This window comes from Phyllopteryx taeniolatus, chromosome 23 (genome assembly GCF_024500385.1).
Source record: "Phyllopteryx taeniolatus isolate TA_2022b chromosome 23, UOR_Ptae_1.2, whole genome shotgun sequence".
Lineage (NCBI taxonomy): Eukaryota > Metazoa > Chordata > Actinopteri > Syngnathiformes > Syngnathidae > Phyllopteryx > Phyllopteryx taeniolatus.
In genome coordinates this window covers 1,406,940-1,430,419 of record NC_084524.1, presented here as the reverse complement: position 1 = coordinate 1,430,419, position 23,480 = coordinate 1,406,940, and the positions used below count along the sequence as shown (strand labels likewise).

At 51.3% G+C, this 23,480-nt stretch overlaps 3 protein-coding genes across 15 annotated transcripts; all 3 read left to right on the top strand.

The window, feature by feature from the left end:
* The first annotated feature begins 285 nt into the window (after positions 1-285).
* On the top strand, positions 286-9,700 carry LOC133472704 (phosphofurin acidic cluster sorting protein 1-like). 3 transcript variants are annotated; one of them, XM_061763934.1, is made up of 24 exons: positions 287-529; positions 1,942-2,029; positions 2,091-2,180; positions 3,148-3,273; positions 3,336-3,480; positions 4,155-4,246; positions 4,379-4,456; positions 4,535-4,594; positions 4,682-4,842; positions 5,050-5,143; positions 5,217-5,297; positions 5,816-5,937; positions 6,079-6,208; positions 6,272-6,376; positions 6,460-6,566; positions 6,676-6,830; positions 6,905-7,015; positions 7,392-7,494; positions 7,564-7,606; positions 7,679-7,721; positions 7,794-7,932; positions 7,996-8,246; positions 8,318-8,437; positions 8,660-9,700. In XM_061763934.1, the coding sequence occupies exons 1-24, from the start codon at positions 402-404 to the stop codon at positions 8,776-8,778; spliced, it is 2,691 nt and encodes an 896-aa protein (XP_061619918.1). In that variant the 5' UTR covers positions 287-401; the 3' UTR covers positions 8,779-9,700. The 3 variants fall into 3 exon arrangements, with proteins under 3 accessions (XP_061619917.1, XP_061619918.1, XP_061619919.1); XM_061763933.1 differs by having other exon boundaries at positions 286-529; positions 7,564-7,721; XM_061763935.1 differs by lacking the exons at positions 7,392-7,494; positions 7,564-7,606.
* Positions 9,701-9,755: 55 nt separating this feature from the next.
* LOC133472702 (coiled-coil domain-containing protein 171-like) lies at positions 9,756-16,545 on the top strand. 10 transcript variants are annotated; one of them, XR_009786788.1, is made up of 21 exons: positions 9,756-9,945; positions 10,309-10,571; positions 10,639-10,795; positions 10,860-11,001; positions 11,518-11,666; positions 11,736-11,810; positions 11,879-11,959; positions 12,137-12,276; positions 12,366-12,504; positions 12,866-12,941; positions 13,005-13,096; positions 13,202-13,291; positions 13,361-13,465; positions 13,677-13,841; positions 13,909-14,064; positions 14,402-15,022; positions 15,091-15,231; positions 15,365-15,544; positions 15,797-15,918; positions 15,993-16,274; positions 16,364-16,545. XR_009786788.1 is itself a non-coding variant. In XM_061763926.1 (20 exons), exons 1-20 carry the CDS (start codon positions 9,907-9,909, stop codon positions 16,084-16,086), a joined length of 2,880 nt encoding a protein of 959 aa, XP_061619910.1. In that variant the 5' UTR covers positions 9,756-9,906; the 3' UTR covers positions 16,087-16,340. The 10 variants fall into 10 exon arrangements, 8 of the variants coding, with proteins under 8 accessions (XP_061619910.1, XP_061619909.1, XP_061619908.1 ...); XR_009786789.1 differs by lacking the exon at positions 16,364-16,545 and having other exon boundaries at positions 15,365-15,558; positions 15,993-16,340; XM_061763926.1 differs by lacking the exon at positions 16,364-16,545 and having other exon boundaries at positions 10,453-10,571; positions 10,642-10,795; positions 15,993-16,340.
* Positions 16,546-16,934: 389 nt separating this feature from the next.
* lratb.1 (lecithin retinol acyltransferase b, tandem duplicate 1) lies at positions 16,935-23,396 on the top strand. 2 transcript variants are annotated; one of them, XM_061763976.1, is made up of 19 exons: positions 17,023-17,288; positions 17,373-17,473; positions 17,539-17,608; positions 17,674-17,804; positions 18,188-18,276; positions 18,357-18,456; positions 18,550-18,593; positions 18,978-19,055; positions 19,121-19,317; positions 19,386-19,450; positions 19,524-19,630; positions 19,790-19,892; positions 19,952-20,051; positions 20,162-20,201; positions 20,276-20,436; positions 21,538-21,621; positions 21,696-21,813; positions 22,850-22,940; positions 23,024-23,396. In XM_061763976.1, exons 1-19 carry the CDS (start codon positions 17,147-17,149, stop codon positions 23,096-23,098), a joined length of 1,896 nt encoding a protein of 631 aa, XP_061619960.1. In that variant the 5' UTR covers positions 17,023-17,146; the 3' UTR covers positions 23,099-23,396. The 2 variants fall into 2 exon arrangements, 1 of the variants encoding a protein (XP_061619960.1); XR_009786791.1 differs by lacking the exon at positions 23,024-23,396 and having other exon boundaries at positions 16,935-17,288; positions 20,328-20,436; positions 22,850-22,880.
* Positions 23,397-23,480: the final 84 nt, after the last annotated feature.

Below are 23,480 nucleotides of genomic sequence, written 5' to 3'. Positions count from 1 at the left end.
TTAACCTCCTCTAATCGTCTCCTAATCACCTCCTCAATGGAAAGAGTGTGATTCAGATTCCTCGCGGGTGGCCACGCCCTCCACCGTACAGGCCACGCCCTGCACCGCACAGGAAGGCGCTAGCGTTACAAAAAAATATATATATATTTATATATTTCTCCGCTCCTTTTTCAACATGGAAAACTAGCTCATTATTTCTTTATCTAAACAACGTGTTTTTGTGTTTTAATGAGCGGGAGGGGCACGGCGCGCTCGCGTACGCCCAGCTGCGGCGCGCGCTCCCGCTGATTTCCGCTTCCTGCGTGCGCCGCGACGTGCTCGCGCTCTGCCTGGCGGCCATTGCGCGCGCGCACGTCGAGTGCGGAGGAAACAACGCGGAGGAGCCTCCTGTTCTCGCCAGCATGGAGCGAGGCTCGGGGGGGCTGCCGCAGCCCTCCAAGCCGGTCAGCATCTCGTCGAACCGCCCGGTCCACATGAACTTGTTCGCCACCTGGGAAGTGGACCGTTCCTCGCCCAGCTGCGTTCCCAGGTACGAGGATTGGGGGCGGGGGGCTCTTTGAGTGAGACGGGGTTCGGGTCGCCTTTTGTTGACCTGCCATCTCCTCTCGTGTGCATCACGTGACCCCCAAACATCACCTGATGCTCAATTCAGACGTCAACGTGCATTGTATTCCAGCCAATGACATCAGATGGCGTCGACTCATTTCATCCTAGTGTGTGTGCAACACGCTCGTGTGGGTCGTGGTAACTGCGAGTTGCAGCCTGTTGCCATGGCAACACAGCCTTTCAACCCCTGGCGTCCAACATGGCTGTTTTCAGTCTTTTTTTTGTCCTGTTGTCTTGTCGCAACAGCCCAACCACTTCCTGTCAACCCTCGTGATGCTCTTCCAGGACGAGATGTTGAAATAAAGTTGCGGCGTGATTGGCTGGCCGCTCACAGGAAATGGGGAGCTCTTACTGGCCTTATGATGGTGGTGGTGATGATGATGATGATGATAAGAAGGTGGTCTTATGATGCGTCACGTACATGCTCCACAACAAAACAATATAGTAACCGCTTCATATTCGTGGATAACGATTCGCAGTGTTTTTGCTGCATGTAAAATTTGGAGGCTCTGCAAGCTCTTAATTTACATCATGAAAACTGTCTGACCAGCGTTACACTAGTGGAGTCAATTTTACAGTAGGCAGTCACTCCGATAAATGTTTCTTTTGTAACCAAGCACGTCTGATTTGCCAGAAAAAAGGATCATAAACAAGTGTTCTTCCATCTTATTGTTGGGGCTTTCCGCAAATGTATCGTTAGCAACATGATTGGCTGTGTTTTTGTGCTCTTTTCTCTTAACACCCCAAGAAGCCACAAGATGGTGTCAAAGGCGTAAATCAGTGTTTCTCGAAATTTGGCACGAGTACCACTAGCGTGGTTCATGGTCTCCCCCTTGTGGTATGCGAAAGTATCACCGAATTGAAGGTTAAAACCGCACCGACTTAAAAAAAAAAAAAACAAGCAAGTCCAGTCCATTTGTTGATTTTAACTTTTAAGAGCAATATTAAAATAAATATTTTCCAACATTTATTGAGGTAATATGTCCATTTCACTTTTACATGCAATAAGCTTTCAATGAATCCAAATTTAAGTGCAGTTTTTATTTTCCAAAATGTAAGTACAGTGTTAATGTTCACTACTACGACTATGGTGGCACTTGGTGTAAAAAGTTTCAGAACATCTGCCCTAAATTAGTAATTGGTGTCAAGAAAGTACAGTATGTTGAAGTGATTCATCTCGACTGTTCAAGCTCTTTTTATGTCGGGGAGGTGCTAAGTTTAGCCCGGGTTGTACACATTTTCCATGCCTCTGCCCTGCGAAAAATGGAGGATTACTGAATGACTGTGTTGTGAGATCATGCGATCAGCTGACGCTCGCTGTGTGTGCCGTGTCAGGCTCTTCAGTTTGACCCTGAAGAAGCTGGTCCTGCTCAAGGAGCTGGACAAAGACCTCACCTCGGTGGTCGTCGCCGTCAAACTGCAGGTGAGCGCTCGCGCGTCACGTGTGCGCGTGTGCACACTAGCCGGCGTTCTGTTGTGTTCAGGGTTCCAAGCGGATCCTTCGCTCCAACGAGATCGTTCTGTCGTCGAGCGGCCTGACGGAGACCGACCTTCAGCTCACCTTCTCTCTCCAGGTAAACATCACGCTCACGTGCACACGCAAGTCCTTTAAAACAGGGTTTCTCAAACTCTGGGGGTTTCCAAGGAAGCCCTCGTAATCCTAATGCTATTTAACTCATTCACTGCCAGCCTTCCCAGTTAACATGGACATTTGACTTTTAAAGTCGTCAATGGCAGTGAATGTGTTAAGTGCAACTACCATGTGCTCCCGTGAATGCCATGGGAAATCATTTTTTTTGTTTCACCCTAAATATTTATGACCCGTTTGATAGAAAGGAACTTAACCAAATGCAATGGAATTCAATTCAATATTTATCCAGCGTCGTCGCTAGCTTGCACCAACAACAGGCTGCCAACAGTTAGCTCGTAACTGTTTTCAAAAAGTAGTCGGTCTTGCCAATTTTGTAATTTGGTTGCTCTATTTAAGGACTTTTCCGACCGCTCTGGTGACTAGATTATTCTGCTATCTAAACTTGAATAATACCAGATTTATCATATCGGAGCTTTTAATTGGTCTAAAGCTAAAGTAGGGAGGAGTCATTGGCCGAGGTCGTAAAAGTAGAAGTCGAGGTACTTGTATAAAAAAATACTCTGGTAAAAGCTGAAGTACTGATTCAAATCTTTTGCTCAAGTAAAAGTACTGACTGAAAAGTAGAGTGGCGAAAGTCAAAAGATAATCCGAAAAATAAATGCTCAAGTAAAGTACAGATACAGGTTTGCTCTTTTTAAAGGGTGAGTGGTGAGCCCATTTGCCTCCCAGTTCTGAGGTTGGGGGTTGGAATTCCGCCTCCAGCTTTCGTGTGTGTTAAAAGGCTTCACTGAAAAGCTAACTTGTCCTTAGGTGTGAATGTGAGCGTGAGTTGTTTATGGAAATGTGCCCTGCGATTGATTGGCCACCAGTAGGGGGTGTCGCCCGCCTCCGGTCCGAAGCCGTCGCTTTTCCACGCGCTGTTTGCCGACTCGCTCCTGCTGTGTGCGCAGTACCCTCACTTCCTGAAGAGGGACGCCAACAAGCTTCAGATCATGCTGCAGCGCCGTAAGCGCTACAAGAACCGGACCATCCTGGGCTACAAGACGCTCGCCCTGGGCCTCATCAACATGGCCGAGGTACGTCGGCGGCGCTCGTTCGCGACCGCGTCAAACGCGTGACGGCGCGTCCCCTCGCCCAGGTTATGCAGCACCCGAGCGAGGGCGCTCAAGTTCTGGGGCTGCACAGCCAGCTGAAGGACGCTTCGCTGCCCGTGGCCGAGATGCGCGTCTACTCGCTGTCGAGCCAGCCCATCGACCACGAGGGACCCAAGGCCAAGATGTCGGGTACGGCCTCCATATTGATGCGCCACTTGTCCATCAATATCGCCTTTGCATTTTTGTTGCTAGATTTAGCAACTCTCCAAAATACCTCACCAGCCATTTTTCCGAAAAGCTCTTAACAACAAACTTAAGACTCCAATGCTAAAACGCACGCATTTCCCCTCTAAACGACTTACTTGTTTTAAGAAATCTTGCCGAGTCAAATTTGCCCATTCTATTGGCAAATCGTTTTGCCGAAATGCTAACATATTCCTCATTTCATTACAATTCTCTTGTTTATTTTTAAGCCCAGATGTTGAAGCGTCGCAACTTTGGAAAACGGACTTACATGCTAAAATTCAGGCCTTTGCCCTCTAAACCACCAAATGATTTTCTCTGCCACACAGTCAGAAAAACACACAAGCTGTCTGCCGAGCTGTAAAAGTGCATTGTGATTTGCTAGAATTACTTGATACGTGCTGTAAATAGTTCATAAATATCAGTTATAAGCAATCAGATATGTAGATGCTTATATTATGTTTTACAAATTAAAAACTTGACGATACACAAACTAATGGTCATCGTCACGCAATAGCAAAGTCGCTTAGCAACTTTTAGCAAGAAATAATCCCACCTTTAGCAACATTCCGGGAAAATGGTTAACCAGGCGGCGCTCATCGTCGTCCTCTTCTGTCCAGACCGATCCCCAGACATCGACAACTACTCCGAGGAGGAAGAGGAGAGCTACTCGTCTGAGCAGGAGGGCAGCGACGATCCCGTCCACGGACAAGTAGGCGGCACGTGTTTCGATTCTTACTGGCTGGCGAGCTCCAACCTTTCCAAAGCACTTCCTTGTTTGGTCGGGCAGCCCGGTTTAGCGACTGTGAGCTTCCGCTAACGTTCCTCTTGCCGTCCCTTTAAGTACCTGTACGATGAAGATGAGGAAGTGAGGAAGAAGAAGCCCAGGCGGAAGCTGGCGTCCAATGCGGCCATCACCAGGGTGAGCTCCTGTGCGCGTCTCACATCAACTGGTCGTCTTTATCGTTTTCATCTTCATCGTCTTCATCCTAACATGCAGCAGCCAAACATCAAGCAGAAGTTCGTGGCCTTGCTGAAGAGGTTCAAAGTCACCGACGAGGTACGACGCTTTTTCTGTTGGCCGGGGGGGGGGGGGGGGGGGGGCGTGGTCAGCGGCTTACCCGTGTGCCCTCGCTGTCGAGTCCAGGTGGGCTTCGGTCTGGAGCACGTGTCCAGGGAGGAGATCCAGGAGGTGGAGGAGGACCTGGACGAGCTCTACGATAGCCTGGAAATTTACAACCCCAGCGACAGCGGGCCGGACGTGGAGGAGACCGACAGCATCATGAGCACGCCCAAACCCAAACTCAGGTAACGGCTTCCCCTGCTGGACTTCATTAATAACGCCTTCATATGAGTGGTTCACCTTTCACCCATGTGACTGGCCTTTTCGTTCTGCTTTCGTAAACACTGTAAGATGTCATAGGAAAGTAATGCATTGCTGTCAAGGAGTACGTTGGAGTGATACGTTTCGACCAGGGGTGTGCAACTATTTTTTGAAATGCTCTTTATGTGCAGGCCCTTCTTTGAGGGGATGTCTCAGTCCAGCTCCCAGACGGAGATCGGGAGTCTGAACAGCAAAGGCAGTTTGGGCCGGGACACTCTGAGTCCGGTACGTTAGGATGGGGCTCTTCGCAGGCTCTTTGTGTGTCGATGTCATCTGATGTGCACTCTTCGGCCAACAGGGGGAGCCGCCTCCCGTGGACAAGATGAAAACATCTCGCAGCCGCATTCTGGACGAGGCGCTGTCAGAGAGCGAGACGCTGGTACGAACTTCCTACTGAGGGATCGCGTGAATTGCGGTTTTTAGCGATCGTTTTTTTTTTTTTTTTTTTTTTTTTTAACGGATATCACTGTAATGCCCTCGCGTGTGGGGAAGGAGAACCACGGTCGCTCATGCACTTTTCAGCTGTTTATTGAATGCTAGTAAAATATCAAATGTAAACACAAGGAGCTTGCTCACATAGGAGCTGCTGTCAGCCACAGCTCACACCCAGACACTCACACCAGGCCCATCTTTTTTTAAAGGCACATACTAACACATGGATCTGGAACGTACTCCGCCTGCAATGTATGATGTTCACTGTACCTAAATGTCAGTCTTAAAATTATGTAAAAATATGCCAAACCTTAGTTAAAAAAAAAATAAAAACATTTGTTTTCTTGTTGTCCCTAATACATCAGTCTCCGTTGTCTTTGAATTGCTTTTGGCGGCCCCCTAGTGGCGGCACGGCCCGAAGTCGATGCAGTTTGCTCCTCTGGTGTTTCACGTGTGCGTATGCAGGAAGGGGCGGATCAGGAGCTGCTCGCCGACGCCGCCCCCTGCATCACGGTGTCTGCGGCGGAGAAAGCGCGTACGCCCATGAAGACCGGCAAAAGCGAAAGCCACACGGTGCCGTCGCCCCGGTAACCGGCACAGCCTGCCGTGTTTGTGTTGAGCGGCCCGATTTCGCCACTTACCTCCGAATGGCAAAAGCTCGAGCGTTGTCTTTAATACCCCGGCGCCTACTGTTGACAAACACCATGAAAAAGTCTCTCGGTGTGCAGGTTGGAAGGAGGCCACACGCCCTCCAGGCAGAAGCGCAGCAGCAGCACGCCCGTCAAGGCCAAAGCGCCGAGCGAGCGTGCCAACAGTTCCGACTCGGAGAGGTCGCCCGAGCTGGGACACGGCACGCCGGTAAACGCGGCCGCCCGTTAACGCCTCGCTGGTTGCCGCCCCTTAAACCGAGCGTGTGCGCAGGTGCTGAGGAAGGCCATGTACGACCAGCTCAACCACATCCTGTTGGCTGACTCGGCCCTCCCGGAGAGCCTCATCCTGGTCAACGGCGGAGACTGGCAGGGGCAGGTAGGCCCGGCACACCCGCCCTACAACGCGTCCGCGCCCACTTTGTCACCTGAGCGTGTGTGCGCGTGTGTGTTGTGTGTCAGTACGTGCTGGAGCAGCTGCAGGTGCACAAGCAGCCGGTGGTGTGCACGTGCTCGCCAGCGGAGATCCACGCCGTCCTGTCCGCCATCCTCACGCGCATCCAGAAGTTGTGAGTTCCCGTGTGGCACCTCACACCTCGGATTTGACTTCCCGCCCTGTCTTCAAAATCAGGATTTGTGGTTTTTATAATCAAAGCTTGTTTGTGTGGGTACACGCAGCTGCAACTGTAATGCGTCCATGCCGCGCGCGGTGAAGGTGGCGGCGGTGGGCGGGCAGAGTTACTTGGCCGCCATCTTGCAATTCTTCGTGACGCAGCTGGCCAACAAGACCTCGGACTGGCTCAACCACATGCGCTTCCTGGTGGTTCCTCTTGGTAGGCTGCAAGGCCGCCGTTTGAAAACCCCGCCCACCTCCGCATCTCATGACGTCATCGGGTTCCCTCCTCAGGCTCGCATCCCGTCGCCAAGCATCTGGGCGCGCTGGACAACCGCTACAGCTCCTCCTTCTTGGACGGAGCTTGGCGAGATGTCTTTAGCCGCTCCGAGGCCCCTCCCACAGGTAACGCCCCGCCAGCGATGTCATCACTCTGTCGTCTGTGTGGTCACGAGCCTTGACTCGCGTCGGACTTAACGAAGGAGTTTGCACTTTCAAAACCGCTTGCGAGATTTGAATGTAGCCTCACTTCACTAACCCGGCCCGCTCCCTTGCGTCTCCGACCAAAGTCGCACCCGTAATGCCACATCCATAATGGCATGCGGTTATGAATGTGTGATAAATAGTCGCAGAGGACGCATAGCCAGCCAGCAAAATTGTACTGTTCACGTTGACTTGAAAAAGCAGATTCCCGTCACATATGGGCCAAAAAAATCGGAATAGACCTGCAGTGTGAACGTAGCCTTACGTATGACGTGACGTACTCCCACCATCGGTCCAGACCAACTGGACGTGGCGGGAAGGATCGCCCAGTACATCGGCGGCGCCACGCTCACGCACCATCTTCCCATTGCCGAGGCCATGTTGACCTGCAAACACAGGACGTGAGTAACGCGCCCGCCGCGCGCACGCCGCTTCCCGTGCGCTCAGTAACGGCTAACGTCTCTCTGCAGGCGGGAGGAAGACTCCTACCAGAAGTTTATTCCCTTCGTCGGTGTAAGCGCGCGCTCGTCTTTTGCCCTCAAACGCAGGCCGTCCGTTTGGGTGACATCGCTTCCTGTTTTGCAGGTGGTCAAGGTGGGCGTGATCGAGTCCGGACCCTCGCTGGCCGGTGAGCGAACGCACCAGACCGGCGGCCGCTTGATGACGTCGTAATTGCGCTTGTTTTTTCTTGGTTGTCAAGGCGACGCCGAGGAGGGCGTCGCCGTGAGCTTGGCCGTCCCCTCCTCGTCCCCTCCCTCCCACGGCTCCCCCGCAGGGATGATCAAGGAAGCGGCCACTCCCCCCTCGTCCCCCTCCATGGGAAACGTCGCCGTGCAGGGGTAAGACCACGTGCGCGCCTGCCGTGCCGCTAACCCGGCTAACTGCCCGCCGCTCGCTCCCAGGAGTCCCGGCATGTCGCACGGCGTGGACGCCATCGGCCTACAGGTGGACTACTGGCTGGCGTCGCTGGCCGAGAAGAGGCGGGAAGGCGAGCGGCGCGACGCGGCGTGCAAGAACACGCTGAAGAGCGCCTTCCGCTCGCTGCAGGTCAGCAGGCTGCCGGGCGGGGGCGCCGGCGGGGCAGGCGAGCCTCACGGCGTTCAAGTCAGCACCATGGCCATGACGGTGGTGACCAAGGAGAAGAACAAAAAAGGTGGGACGGGAGTCAAATGCTCTTGTTGTCTTTCTGGAATGTTCCTCTCACGTGGTGTCTGTTCTTCCCAGTGGCCACCATCTTCCTGGGAAAGAAGCCCAAAGAGAGAGAGGTGGACTCCAAGAGTCAGGTGATCGAAGGCATCAGTCGCCTCATCTGCTCGGCCAAGCAGCAGCAGACCATCCTAAAAGGTAAACGTTTGTTCTTTCGATTTCAATTGGCAATCAAAAGCATAGCTTCCGTGTCGGACCTAGTCATCGTCCTGACTGACTGTGGCGGGTAACAAGCTAATCCATTTTACTGAACTTTCAGCTCTTGTAAACCTGACCATTTCAATACTCTATTGAAATCAAATTCTGTCCTTTGATTGAGTCTGACACGCTGACGTTTTCCTCCGTCGCTCACCCCTTCAGTGTCCGTCGATGGCGTCGAGTGGAACGACGTCAAGTTCTTCCAGCTGGCCGCCCAGTGGCCGACTCATGTCAAGTACCTTCCTGTCGGACTTTTCGGCTACACCAAGCCCTCCTCCTAGGTGGCGGCGGTGGTCCACCTGGCACCTTGGCTTGATCTTTTCTCATCCTCATCGCGCTATTACGCAATCCAGACAACCTGTCACAACAGGGCCCCCAAGTGAGAGCTCAAATACTACAGTGTTGCCCTGCTAATCCATGAGTAATTGAAGCACCCCCCCCAAAAAAAGGATTATAATTGCCTATAGATGCCAGATGGTGGCAAATTAGACAGACCTATGTATGGCCTGACGAAATGAAGCTGGTATAGGTAAGTTGTTTTTTTGTTTTTTGTGAATAATGGAAGCTATGTTGCAAGAAAAAAAAAATCTGTGAATAGGTCAAATCGTAACTATGCGGGGGAACACCGCACATAGAAAGTGGCTATGTATGTGTAAGAATGTGTCTTCCATGGACAGAATAGGTTTGCCACGCTACTGTGTGTGTATGTTGTTGTTGTGTGAACAACACACAGCACTTGTGCTCCTGTGGTCACAGTTGTCAATTAAAACTAAGGACACCAAAGTGGTTGACTGTAAAACAAAACAAACCCATGAACATTAGTGGTGTTGAAATGTGTGAAAGGCCATCAGCGTAAAATCATGCCAAACAATAGAAAAAAGGAAGTTGATGTTTTTTTTTTTTTTTTGTGCATTTCCGTGGTGCTGAAAAGTGTTCTCTGTACTCAAGTCCGCGTTTCACGGTTTTGTTGTTTTGTTGCTACTAAATGGGCTCTGGTTGTATGTTGTGAGTGACTTGTGGAGAGATATTTTGCACACATGCTGTTGTCTCTTAACCGTTTTGCCTCGAATAATGCTTGTACATATGTGACATTGTTTCATGTTTTGTAGTTCTGCTTTTTCATGGTTGCATTTGTCAGTCAAACACAAGTGAATAGAAAGTGCTTGTTTGGTTTTGTTGAATCAAAAAGATGGTACATTTGGATACTGTGTGAGCCTGTGTTTGTTCACAACACATAATTCAGAGAAAAATCTCTATACATGGAATATAATGAATCAATTCAGCCTACTTCATGAATATGACACGTATTGGCAGATTACTAGGTTTACTTTTAAAGTAAACGCGGAAATGCAGAGTTTAGCAGGCAGCCAATCAGGGCTTGAGGCGGAAATGGCGTAAGGACACTCAATATGGCGTCGGATTCAAACGGCCTCGGCTCCATTTCAGCAGTAAGTATAAACAAGCGCTTCAACGATGAATTAAATTTCAGAAATACTCACCGTAGTGTAGCGATATAAATCGAATGCTATTTAAGTCTTTGACGTCTTCCATTGAACTCCCTGCTTCAAATAAGCTCTGCTAACTCCCGATCGTTCTTGCTAGCATGATCAGTACGCGTTTGCCTTCCATTTTGAGTGGGTCGAGCATTCGGCGCATTTTGCTTGATGATATTTGTGTTTGGAGTGAAAGTAAGCATTGACGTCGACAAACAAATGTCTCTTGTTGGGTTTACGAATAAAAAAATCGGACAAAGAGCTTCACACAATGTCCAAAGATATAATGGTGTGTGTGTGAGACGCCTGTTTGTTTAGGCAGTTTGCCGGCTGCCATGGCAACCAAACAGCATCCCCAGGGCTGAAGTCCCTCTCTGTAGGCGTGACAGCAAGTCAGTCGTTCCCCCGCTCTCTCCTCTTGCTGTCACAAAGCAAAGAACATTTGGAAAGCTTCTTGTTCAGGGCGTTGCCGCTGACATCCGAGGAGCCACCATGCAGGACCAGGCAAAGGACCAAAGGGGAGCGCCCCCCCAGGCGGTACCGAGAGCGACGACGATGCTGAACGCTGGCACGACACCGAGGTGATGCCGCACGCTCCTCAATCCTGTGGTCACGTCGCACCATTCGTGTGTTGTTTTTTCTCCTCAGCAGTACCGAGCTGGGCACCCCCCAGCAGCCGAGGGGGCACACGGGCAATGCGGAGCGAGGAAGAGGAGAGCAAGTCGACAGCAAGCTGACGGGAAGGAGGAGGATCCAACGCCTGGAGAAGGAAAAGCTGGAGATGACGTCCACTCACAACCAGCAGGTCAGAACGCATGCCCGGCAAAAAGTGTCACGTAGCATCAGTGCCATCTGTGTGTGTTTTGTAGCTGTGCGCGTTGGACGCAGAGCTCGCCCGGCTCAGGTCCTCCGTGGAGCGCGGGGAAGCTCAGAGGGCGGAACTGCAGTACCGGGTGGCCGTCGGCCGCAGAGACGCCCAGAGAGCGTGCGAGAGCAACGAGGCGCTCGCAGGTGAGCAAAGCAAATGCACAATAAGCCTCATAACCACTATATTATATTTTAGCCCAAAGAATAAAGTCATCATCTTTCAGGATTAAAGACATTTTGGTGGGATGAAAAATTGTTTTTCAAATTTTTCAAGATAAAAGTCATAATATTATGACAAAGTCAAAGTTTATTAAGGAAAGAAAGTTATGTTTTAACTTTAGTTTCGTGGTATTACTCTTATTCTAACTATAGTCTCCCCCAAATACATGTTTTGTATTGAGGGGAAAAAAGGACTTTAATCATGCAAGAAAGTCAAATGTATGTGATAATATGTCATGATCATGTCAGGGCTTTTAATTGGTCCAAAGCTAAGGTCGGAGTAATTGGTTTATTATTAGATTTACTGTAGGTTTACACTTTTTCCATAAAGTAATTTATTGCAAATTCTTTTTGCCCACATGCTGGACATCCATACTAAATTCAACTCTTTCTACGTTCCGTGTGTGTGTGTGTGTGTGTGTGTGTGTGTGTGTGTGTCAGAGCAATCTGCAGCACTGCAGAAGGTTCTGGACATGACTCGGCAAGCCCGACAGGAGGAGCGGCTCGCCTTGCAGCAGGAAGTGGACGAGCGCGACGCGCTGGTTGAAGGCTTGACTTCAGAGAGCGAACGACTGCACCGACTCCTGCTGGCACGTCTCACACACACACACACACACACACACACACACAGAAGACTTGAATTAGGGATGCATGTCCAGCACCAGGAGGAAGCGCTGGAAGAGGTGCAGAGGAGGATGGTGGGTCTGCAAAAGGAGCGGGATAAGGAGGTGCAGGTGAGCAGCAGAAGAAGTGACACACTCGGGGGAGGAAGACCATCAGTGACTCGTCTCTTCGCCCACAGGGCCGCAAATCTCTGGAGGCCAACGTGGAGGCTGAGCGAGCTGCTCACCTGGAGTTCAAGCACAAGTGTGAGGTCGCACAGGTGAGACACGCGCGCACACAAAGTGATTCACAGTCACTTACGAATCGACTAGTCAACTACTCGGTACAACGTATGCAGCACTGCACGATGGTCACCTCACCATATAAGACTTTATATCGAGGATAGGGAGTGAATCCGAACACAGGCCTAGACACCTGATGGTGATTGTCTGTGGAGGCGGCGCTGGCACAGGAGCGCCGTGGCCAGCGGGAGGCGCAATACAACCTGGAGCTGCTGCGAGGAGCGCTTGGAGATGTGGAGCGAGCTTACCAGGAGGAGAGAGAGAGCAGACAGGGCACTGAGAAAGCTCTGCAGCGGTCAGTGCACACACACACACGCGCGCACACACACATGCTCTTGAATTACCTGATTACTTGTTGGCAAATTCATGTGCGTGCGTGTGTAGCTTGCAGACGGAGTACGAGCAGTACAAGTGTGACGTGAGCGTTGCCTTGGAGACGGAGAAGAGGAACACCGCTGAGCTGGCTGAGAAGCTGGAGGAGGAGAAAAGGCAGCATGGCAACACACACCTGCTTGTGGAACAGGTCACGCTCACACACACACTTTGACAAATATGTTCATATTTGGTAATTCGGTGAACCCTTGCCCGAGCAAAAATCCACGAGTCATTGACGCTCACTTCCATAAAAAGATTTCCTGTTGCCTATAGATGGCGACACAGCACTACTTATGTCTAAATGAAACTCTTCAACTCGCTTCAACGTACTTCCTTGTTGCCGATGTAGCACTGTTATTGAGCACAAAAGCGGCAAAGTGAGTTTTTGTGAAGTAAATATTCCCCCTTAAAAATGTGAATTGCTGAATTTGCGCACGCCGAACCACAAACATGCGAGGGCTCGCTGCATGTGCAAATATGGGCATCAAGAGTCAATTGACTGTGTTCAGGTGCAGAATAGACAGGTGCATTGTGGGAAACTCCTGGAAGAGATCAGGGAGGCTCTCCAGCAGCGCACACATAAAGGTACGACGATGCAATCAACACTACAGGAAGCTACATCCTCCTACTGTCGAAACGTGTTTGCAGGTGCAAAGGATGATGGGAAACGGAGTCTTCCTGCTGATGTGATGCAGTTGCTCCATTTGAGACTCAGTGGACAGGAAGTAGCTGAGCAGCAGGTGAATTTGCTCCTCCGTGAACGCATGGTTTGTCTCGGCGGGTCCAGGATCGGCTGTTGGCAAGTAAGAGAGGCTTGACAAGAGAAGCGTTGTGTGTCCTGGCAGGTCCAGGATCTGCTGTTGGCGTGCGAGAGACTGGACGAGGAGAAGCAAACGCTCAAACGCCTGACTGCGCATCAGGAGCGACGTCTGCAAGTAAACAAGGCTTCTCTTCTGCAGTTGATGGGCCAGACGCGTTGATTGACGGCTGTCCACCCGTTGCAGGAGGTTCGCCAGCTGTCACTCAAGCTGCAGGAGCGAGTGTCCCGCCTGCAAGAGGAGAGCCGTGATTGGGCCGTGCACAACGAAAAGCTTCAGGACGAGTCTAAGGTAAGCTCGTCAAGGTTGACTTTGATGATTGTTGATTTTGGGGTATGTGTGTGCGTGCTATTATATTGTATGTATGTTGTATCTATTTATTACCATCATTGTTATTGTTATTAATCTTTTATGTTCAGCTCTTTCTTTTAGCTGCATTTTTTAAATTTTTTTATGTGCTCAGTGCTCTATAAATAAAGTTGTGTGTGTGTGTGTGTATTAGACACACCTGTCCTTCCTGCACTGCATCTCTCAGCGCCTGCTGGCGGGCAGCGTGCTTGCAGGACCGCAAATCACGCCGGGTACTTTGAGCCGGTCAGACTTGTGTGACCTCATCAGTGAGCTGGTGGAGCAGCTGACCTCTGACCTCCAGGAAGCCAACAACAAGGTGAGGGTGTCAAAAGGTGGTCACGGTGATGGTAGCTCACCTTTTGCCTCCCCCCCTCCCCCCGCAGGTGGCGCGTTTGCAGGCGGCGTGCGAGGAGAAGAGCGGGCGTGTGCGCCAGCTGCAGGGGCATCACAAGCTCGTGTTGGCGCACGCGCGGGAGGGCAGGAGGAGGAGGGCGGAGGCCTGGAACAGCCGACACGCGCGCACCGTCACTCAGCTGCGGGTAACTGCATTATTGGCTTTTCAATTCATTTCAGTGGAAATGTGCACAATTTAGACAATATCGCTTCACATGACAACCCAGACGAGTAAACGTTCCAAAATGATAGAGAAATTGTTCAAAAGTTGTTTTACGTGTTCAAAGGTATAATGATGAGTCTAAATTACACACACAAAAAAAGTGTAATTATATTGTGTTTACTCATTACATAGTTACATACATGCATACAAAAACATAATTAGTAACTCCCCTACAGTAAATTCAGTTATGAGCTACAATACGAGTGAATCATCGCTTGATGTTTTTGGCGGCCAAGCTCTCTATTGAATGCCGCCTTCAGGACCTCCTCTCGCTGAGTCGCAGAAAGTCAGCCTCCTTCCTGTCGGCGTGCGCGCTCCTCGCTGGCACAACGGCGCACGCTCAGCGCCGCCTGCGCAGCCTCGCCGAGCAAAAACATCTCCTGGCCTCTCGCTCGGCGGCGAGGGAGGACCTGGAGGAGGAGCTGCGGCGGTTGGCCGACGCGCTGGGCGGAGACGAAGGCGGCCGGTCGGAAGGCGGGGGGAGGAGCCCGGCGAGGAGGCGATGGGGGAAGTACGTGTGCGTGGTGTCGGCGCTGAGGCGGTGGCGCGCCGTCGGAAGGCGGAGCACGGAGTTGTTCCGGCTGGAGACGGGAGGCGCGGGTGTAGTGGTGTGTGTCGCTACGGCAACGCTGATGGGGGAGGATGTCGTCGAAGGTCGTGACGCTTTGTGCGCTCGCTGGCTTCGCTCCAAACGTCTCCGCTCCGCCATCTTGGACTGCATGGCCGACCTGCCTCCTCCCGGCTCCTCCCCTCCGCGCGTGAGGTCGGCGGCGCGGTCTGGATTGGCCCGCCTCCTGGATCAGATTGTCGGCCAATCGGAATCCGCTCCCGAAATCCTGCACGAGATGATCCCGCAGACTCCGCCCCCCGACGACTCGAAGGTCCCGCCTTTATTTGAATGAACCTCGAATCTCGCCTTTATCTGACCTCCGCCTGCGTCCTCCATTAGGCGCTGGTGTCCCGCCTCCGACACCACTTCCTGCTCCTCAGCCAACGGTTGCACTCGGCCGAAGTGGAGAGGCGGAGCCTGAGGCTGCAGGTGGCCAATCTGAGAAGGACCGAGTCCCGCGGGGAGGACCCACGCAAGACAGTGAGAACACACACACACGGTCACACAGGCCAGTCTTTCGTGATCAGCCAATAATCCCGCCTCTCAAAAATCTGCACTTCTGCTTCTGCTTAGTAGTAGTGGAAGTGTGACGTGTTTGTGTGCGCGTGTGCAGGTCCCAGCAAAGCACTTCCACAGCGTGTGCACAAACCTCCGCCAAGCACTCAGTGGGGAACAGGAAGCTCGCGCCATGCTTCGGGAGCAATCGACGCAGCGCGACTCCCTGCAGCTGCGACTCGACGCGTACGCCGCCGAGCGGGCCCGGGCCCACCGTGCGCTCGGCCGCACGGCCGAGGTACATGTGCGCACGTACGTGATCGCATTAAACGCAGTGTTTCGTTTACAGTGTAACTTGGAGTGCAAGTACTTCATTTGCGTACTCGCCAATACTCGATAATGCCGTTACTTCCAAAGTGCGTCTACACGGCCGACATGGCTCCTACCCGAAAGGGAGATGTCGGGCTGGCGTTTCGGTGCACTTTGAAGTACTGTCCAGATGTGCGCTTGGTGCCTCCTGAGTTGACACTTCCTGCTTGTCCTTACTCAGGCGCTGGCGGAGGCTCGACGGCGTCTAACAGGAAAGGAGCGCTCGCTGAGGATTCTGGGCAAGCACCTGTCGCGCGTGGACAAAGAGAGGCGGCGACTGCGACATGTTGAGGACGCCAACAGGTAACGTGCCCCCTGAAGCGCTTCGTTGCTCCGCAACGCGCCGTCCTTCACCTCCCGTTCGGCTCGGCACGCAGGCGCCAGGAACGCTTGATCGGCAACGGGGAGGCGGCGGAGGAAGTGGCCATCGGTCCCGCTTCTGGTGCTTTGAAAGGAGCTGCCAGGAAGTGAGGGTCTTAAGGAGTGTCGCCCGGGTCAGAGGTCCCCAACCACGGGGTCATTTGGTCCACGCCCACACAGAGACTGAACAAAAAACATTTGAATGATGACGAGATTTTGAAAGGTTTGATTTTGAAAGTCGGGTGCCTTTGTCCAACCGCTCCGCCTGTTCCGAGGTCACGCAAGTCTGCAAAATGTTTGTGAGTTTCAGACAGCGACTTGAATATCCAGAGATTGCCCAAAAATAAATAAAAGCACTGAATTTATTGCTTGCATTTCCAACATTCAGTCTTTGTAACGCGAGATTTTCTGCGGCGACGGCGACCCCAACATTTTTTTGCCATAGACTGGACCCATTCCAAAAAATAGGACCAGTGAAGAAAACAACAGGTGGTCCTCACTAAATACAACAAGTACATTTTCAGCGTCATGGTGAGTTGCTACTTGTGTATGTTTTTTTTTTTTTGTGAAACCGATGTGTGGCCTATACTCGCCATCTTTGTATTCCGCCCCCCCAACCCAACCTAACTGACTGCACGTCTCTCAGGCAGGCGACAAAATGGTGCCGACTTGGCTTCCTTTCTTTTTTGGTCAGTCGCCACCTCACACGATGTTAAGTGAACGTTCGTGTGTGTTGGCCATCATGGACGGAAAAGCGGCACGAGCGCCGACGCCGCTCATCTCTTGGCGTAAAACATATATCACCATTTAATTGTATGCCATTTCTTTACTTCAAATTTATAAAGGAAAGAGTATATATGAGACGGATTAAAACCGAAAGCGATGCTTGGTTCTTTGTACCCGGACGAACAGAAGTTGACGTACTTAGAAACGGAAAATGCTGGTGGTTTGGGATTATGGAAGAGTTTTATGAGGTAGGAGTTTATTTTGAAAAAAAAGTGTTTAGTCAGAGGTGTTCACCTTTTCTTTCCACCACGAGGGGGCGCCACCGCGGTAAATTGAAGAAGGAAACGAAGAAGACAGACCCGGACGTGCGTCCAAAGCACCTTGAACTGAGCAATTGTTCCTTTTCTTTCTTTGTTGTTGTGTTTATTTGTCGTTTGCGTCGAAGATGTTTGCGTGTTCTTTGTGGCGTGGAAGGACACTGAAGTGGTTGACACGCTCCGAGAGGCGCTTGACGGACACCTGCCGGGCCGCGGGGCCGGTGCGCATCGGATGCGCCTCGGGATTCTGGGGGGACACGGCCACCTCAGGTACCCCCCCCCCCCTCCTGCACCGTGCTAACGCTAACGTAGCATTCGTATTTCATACGTGTGTGTGTGTGTGTGTGAGCGCAGTGCCTCAGCTGATCCATGGTGGCAAACTGGACTTCTTGGTGTTTGATTACCTGAGTGAGATCACCATGTCGCTCCTCACAGCAGCCAAGGCTAAGGCGCCCGTAAGTGTGTGTGTGCGCGCGCGCGTGCGTGTGAGACACGTTCACATGATGGCGTTGTCTCCTAGAACCTGGGTTACGCTCCAGACTTTGTCCAGGCGGCCTTGGCGCCGTCCATCCACGACATCCGCAGGAAAGGTGAGTCTGCTGTTCCCATAGCAACGGCAAGGTGTTCCCAATAGCGACCGACCTTGTCCTCGCAGGTGTGCGTGTGGTCAGTAACGCGGGCGGCGTGAACCCGCTAGCCTGCGCCGCGGCCATACGGGAAGTCGTCAAGAAGGCCGACCTGGACCTCAAGGTTGCCGTGGTGACGGGTGATGACCTCATGGCCCACGTGAGGAACCCCGCCTGATTTTGGATGACAAGCGCTCGCTGTTCTGCCGTAAACATGACGACTCACTGATTTTGACTCTGGTTAGTGACTTGTTGACTAACTGACTTGGTGACCTTTGACTCACTGGTTCATTGACTTTTTGACTCACTGTGACTTTTTGAGTCATTGACTTGCTAACTTGTTGACACATTGAATCGCTGACTCAGTGACTTTTGACTGATTGACTTGTTGTCTCATTTACTTTTTGACTAATTTCCTTTTTGGCTCACTCACGTGGACTCGCTGACTCATTGCCAGTTTGACTCATTGCTGACTCGTTGACACTTTGACACTGACTTGTTCACTTGTCGACTCGTTTTTTTTTTCATACCTCGTCTCCTCAGAGAAGCTGCCTCGCTGAGGTCAAAATGGCCGACGACGGTAGCACCCGCGCCTTGCCCAAAACGCTACACAGCATGAACGCCTACCTCGGGTACGTGTACGCTCAAGTGTGCATCTCACGTGCGTGTGCGCATCTCATGTGCGCGTGCGCGCTGATGTGTGTGTGCGCAGGGCTTCGCCCATCCGCCGCTGTCTGGATCTCGGCGCCGACATTGTCGTTACAGGCCGTTGCGTGGACAGCGCCCTTGCTCTCGGGCCGCTCCTGCACGCCGTACGTCCTCAACGTTTTGGGGTTTTAGATATGTGGTTGCCATGACAACACGCCACCGCTCGCTCATTGTGTTCACATTCTGCCTTTTTGTAGTTTGGATGGGGAAAAGGCGACTTGGACCTGCTTGCTGCTGGAAGGTAAGAAAACTTGACTAGTTGACTCATTGACCCATTGATTTTTTTGACTCACTCTCTCATTAAATTGCTGACTTATAACAGCTTGACTGGTTTACTTGTAGACTTGCCAATACGTTACTTCTTGACTCGGGTTACTTTTCCCCGTTTACGTGTTGACTGGTTGATACATTGACTCTCTGACTCAGTGGCACTTCGACTTGACTCCCTGATTTTTGACTCCTTTGTATCGCTAACAAGTTGACTCAATGACACTTTGACTTGTTGACTTGCTGTTTTGTTGATTCACTGACTCGTTGACCGGTGGATTCAGTAATTTGTTGACTCGTTGCCACTTGTACATGCCTCCTGGCTGAGGTGTTGACTGGTTCTTGTCACGTGGTTCAGTCTGGCGGGCCACCTGATCGAGTGCGGCGCTCAGAGCACCGGCGGGATCTTCACCGACTGGCACCGCGTCCCAGACTGGTGAGAATCGCGCCGCCCGTCGAGAGCCCCGCTAAGCCCCGGTGAACCCCGCCGCCCTCTGGCAGGGACAACGTCGGCTTCCCGGTGGTGGAATGTTCCGCCGACGGCTCCTTCGTTCTCTCCAAACCGCCAAAGACGGGCGGCCTGGTGGCGTTCGGCACGGCGGCCGAGCAGCTGGTGTACGAGATTGGCGACCCGCGGCGATACGTGCTGCCTGACGTCATCTGTGACTTCAGCCGCGTTCTCATCCAGGAAGTGCCCGGTACGTGCGCCATTTTGATGTTAATCTCCACGGTGGTGTTGATGCCGGTGTGTTTTGTGTGGGCACAGGTGTCGAGGGCGGCGCCGTGAAGGTGAGCGGCGCCAAAGGCTTTGCTCCGCCGCGCGACTATAAGGTGAGCTGTGATGACAGGCGCGCGGGCGGCGTGGCTACACCGCAGACCTCGACACTTCCCGCTCCGTCCGCAGGTGTGCGCCACCTACATGGACGGCTTTCGCGCAACCGCCGTGTGTCCGCTCGGTGGGCCGAGAGCGGCGGAAAAGGCCCGCAGGACCGCTGAGAGCATCATCAAAAGGTTTGTTTGTCCAGAACGTACACTACGTACAAGAAGTTGTCAGTTGGAAAAAAGGTAGTTTTGCATTTTAGGTTCATCCTTAAATGTCCTGTTCCCAAGTCAAACGTTACAAACTTTTTTGGTGTAGTATACCGCATGTTCGCGCGTGTGTGTACGCAGGACGAGGCGCATATTCAAGCATTTGCATCTGGAGGACTTCACAGCCGTCAACATCCAAGTTCTGGGAGCGGAGGACACGTACGGCGCCAACGGCTCCAACAAAGTGAGACCTCCGCCTTTCGTCATCACGATGCCCGCGAGGCTAACGCGCTGGCCGTGCAGGACGCCAGGGAGGCGGTCCTGTGGTTGGCCGTCCGCCACGAAGACAAGAAGGCGCTGGAGGTCTTCTCCAGAGAGATCGCCCCCGCCGGGACCGGCATGGGTACGACCGCCGCCCTCGTTCTCGTAGTGGTTTCATGGTGCCGAACCGGTCTCCGCGTTGTCTGTGACCTGGGTCCGCGTGTCATGTGCCGCTCGTGTTGTTGCTCGCAGCTCCCGGACTGTGCGGCATCGTGGGCGGGCGTCCCCGAGTGTGAGTAGAACCCACGCACGCGCCCACCTCGCCCGTCAACTTTTTGTCACCTTGATGTCGTCGTCGTCTTCAAGGTCGCCCGTGCTGAAGCCGCTCTTCTTCTACCATCCCAAATCTCAACTCCAGCTGGACATCCACGTGGACGGACAGTGGGTGGAGTCTCTCTCGGAGGCGGGGCCTGACACGCCCGAGCAGGAAGTCCCTCCCGAGGGGGCTGAGGAAGCGCCTGACGCAGGTGAGCGGCTGGCGGTTGCCACGGTGACCCATGTACCCAGCATATGCACAGTATTACACTGCTATTCAAACATTAACACCGCATCAGAAATACTAAGTTCTTCAAGTTCCACCATAATGACCGACAATAAAGTCAAGTAACACACTGAAACATGATGCAGTTTGAACTTTAACACTGAGCTTAAATGCAGGAAAGATTCAACGATTTAAAAAAATACTGCTAAATATAATGATATGATTAGGAATTTGCTGTACATACAAGTTAAAAACTGCTTTTTTTTTTTCTTTCTTTCAACAAATGCTTTAAATTCAAATGCATTTTCCTTGAAAGTTAAATACAACTCAAGTGTACTTAAAAATGTACCGCACCGGATGAAACAAAAAAAGTATAAAGAGGCTGTTTGCATGGGTATGAACTTCAATATATGTTATATATTATAATATATTATTTCTTAATATATTAATATAATAATATTAATATATTATTTTGTAATATATTAAAAAGTTTGTTTTTATTTAAGTCAGTGATTCTTTTGTATACCACTGGAGGGAGCCCACGTACAATTTGTGGTCCTCATACCACACTTCACTGCAGTATTATTGAGAGGTGCATCTCACTGCAGAACAGTGGTTCTCAAACGTTTTACTCCGCTCTCTAATTACTGAAATTTTATTAAATATTTTTGTGCTGTATTATTTACAACTCACATGCTGCGTAGTTTGCACATTTACACTGCACCTAAATATAGGAAAAACAGAAACTTAGATAATGATTCCATTGAAATGTATCACACAATTGTACGTAAACAAAAACTGTTTAAAATATTCAATGCAAAAGTAAAAAAAAAAAAAAAAAACAAAGTTAAATACAACTGAACTGTATTCGAAAAATGTACTGTATTAAATAAAAATCAAATTTGAAGAGCACGCCCGCGACCCTAATGAGGATAAGGGAAAAGAATACAGAAAATGGATGGCTGGATGGATGAAGCCACTTGATCATTATGCGCAGTTTGGGCATTTAATTAGTTGATTCTTCGCGATGGAACAGTACGCGGGTCGCCATTACGAAAAGGTCTATGTTGCGGTTTTGATGACACAGATCTTCCTGGCGGGCCGCACTGCTACACGCTGGAAGAACTGGCCTACGCCAGGAGCGGCGACAAAGGAGACTCCGCCAACATCGGTGAGCCACGCGAACTACCCGCCCCGCGCCGTGGTGTTTGTTCACGCTAAGCTAACCGCTAGCTTCACGCGCAGGAGTGATCGCTCGTCACGCCGGCCTCTTCCCCTACCTGAGGAAACACCTGACTTGCTCTGTGGTGGAGGAATACCTGGCCCACCTCTTCCCGGCGGGCACGCACGGCGCCGTGACCCGGTGAGTTGGGGGCGGGCGGGCCACCGGCAGCAACCGCAATAACGTTTGCAGACCAGCGTGACCCGTCATGACTAAGCAGATGAGTACTTCAGGCTGTGGATGTTCTGTTTCTAATTGGTCCCAAATGTCTCTCGCCGCCACCACACAAAATCTTGGCGCTGAAAGGATCCACTGTTTATGTTCACAGTGGCGCCAAACCGGGAAAAACTCTGAACTTAAGCAGAAGTACGAAGAAAATGCGGTAGACTGTACCTCATTCTATTGACGTCTTTTTATCTATACATCATTTTGTCAGCTAGGAGTGTTGGAAAACGTAACAAATCTATTTTGACCCCCAAAAAAGTTGACAGTACAAATATCTGTTTTCAAATGTAAGGAGTAATGTCTTTGGAAAAATAGTCAAGTTGAACCCTGCATATTATTGTACTTTATAAAGACATAAAGTAATGACATTATTGAGCTAGAAATAATGAAACACTTTTTGTCACACTATTTCAATTGAATGGCCATTGTGCTACTCTTTCTGGTGTGCCCGATCGGCTTGCACCTGGGGCTGCGTAAGACGGACAAGACAGACGCCTATAGTCTCAACTCGTCCCACCTCGTCAGTACGGCACTAATATTAGTTATTCGCAGAGGATAAAGAATATCACTCTTTCTACATGTGTTGCTTTACATTTGTGTAAATCCGTTGCAGGAAGGTTTATAGCACCACACCATAGACGCTATTTAGCGTTAAGCTAGCAAACCGAAAGGCTAAGCGATGTAGTTTTCAATCCGCGAGGGTTACATTGAGTCACTTGTATCGCAAGGCACCGCTGTTCCTGAAACTGCTACTTAAGTACAATCATGTAATATTTGTTTTTCATTACTTTGCCACCAGTGGTGCCGGTGTGCTAAGCATGTGATAGCAATTAGCCTGACCAAGGGCTATAAAAGAGGCAATGAAACGCAACATGGCTGCCACAGACGCTTCATTAGTGTGGGAACACGCACTTCTGTTGCCGTGGCTACAAGTGTTTTTATGTGTGCACAGATACACTCTGCCAGGGATCAACGGACTCAATTTTGTCTTGAAGAATTCACTTGGTGGGGGAGGGGTGGCGTCCCTGCGCAGTGACCCCCAGGTGAGACACACGCATGCACGCACGCACGCACGAGGGGTGGCTGTCTGTCAACACGTGTGTTTGTGTGTGTGGACCTCCTGCAGGGAAAAGCCTTGGCTCAGATGTTGCTGGACTTGAAACTCCGTGGACTTCCCGACCTCGCGCCCCTGCTCGGTTAACAGGCGCACACGCTCCGTTTTAGCAACGGAGGACTCGACTGTCAGCTCGGATCACGACCTCAGCGGACTTCATCGGAGCGGCGACCTCTCGCCTCGCTCTGTGGAATGTCCCTTCCTCCTTAATTGCAAACAGGCCCTCGGTCGTCACGGCGACCGCTGCCAGGTCGGCCCCCCCCTCGCGTTTCGGGAGAACTCTTGAATTCCTCGGATCGCGGTGAAGAAGGTCCCGGTGCATATTGAGCGTTCATTAAACGTGTCCGTCAGCGGCAGGAAATAAAAGGTGTCGACGTGTCCCGCCCACGCGTCTGGGAGTCTTTTACGACTTTTAACCTCTCTGATGTCGTGCGTATCGGTTTCGCGCGAAGTCTGGCTGACAACTTGG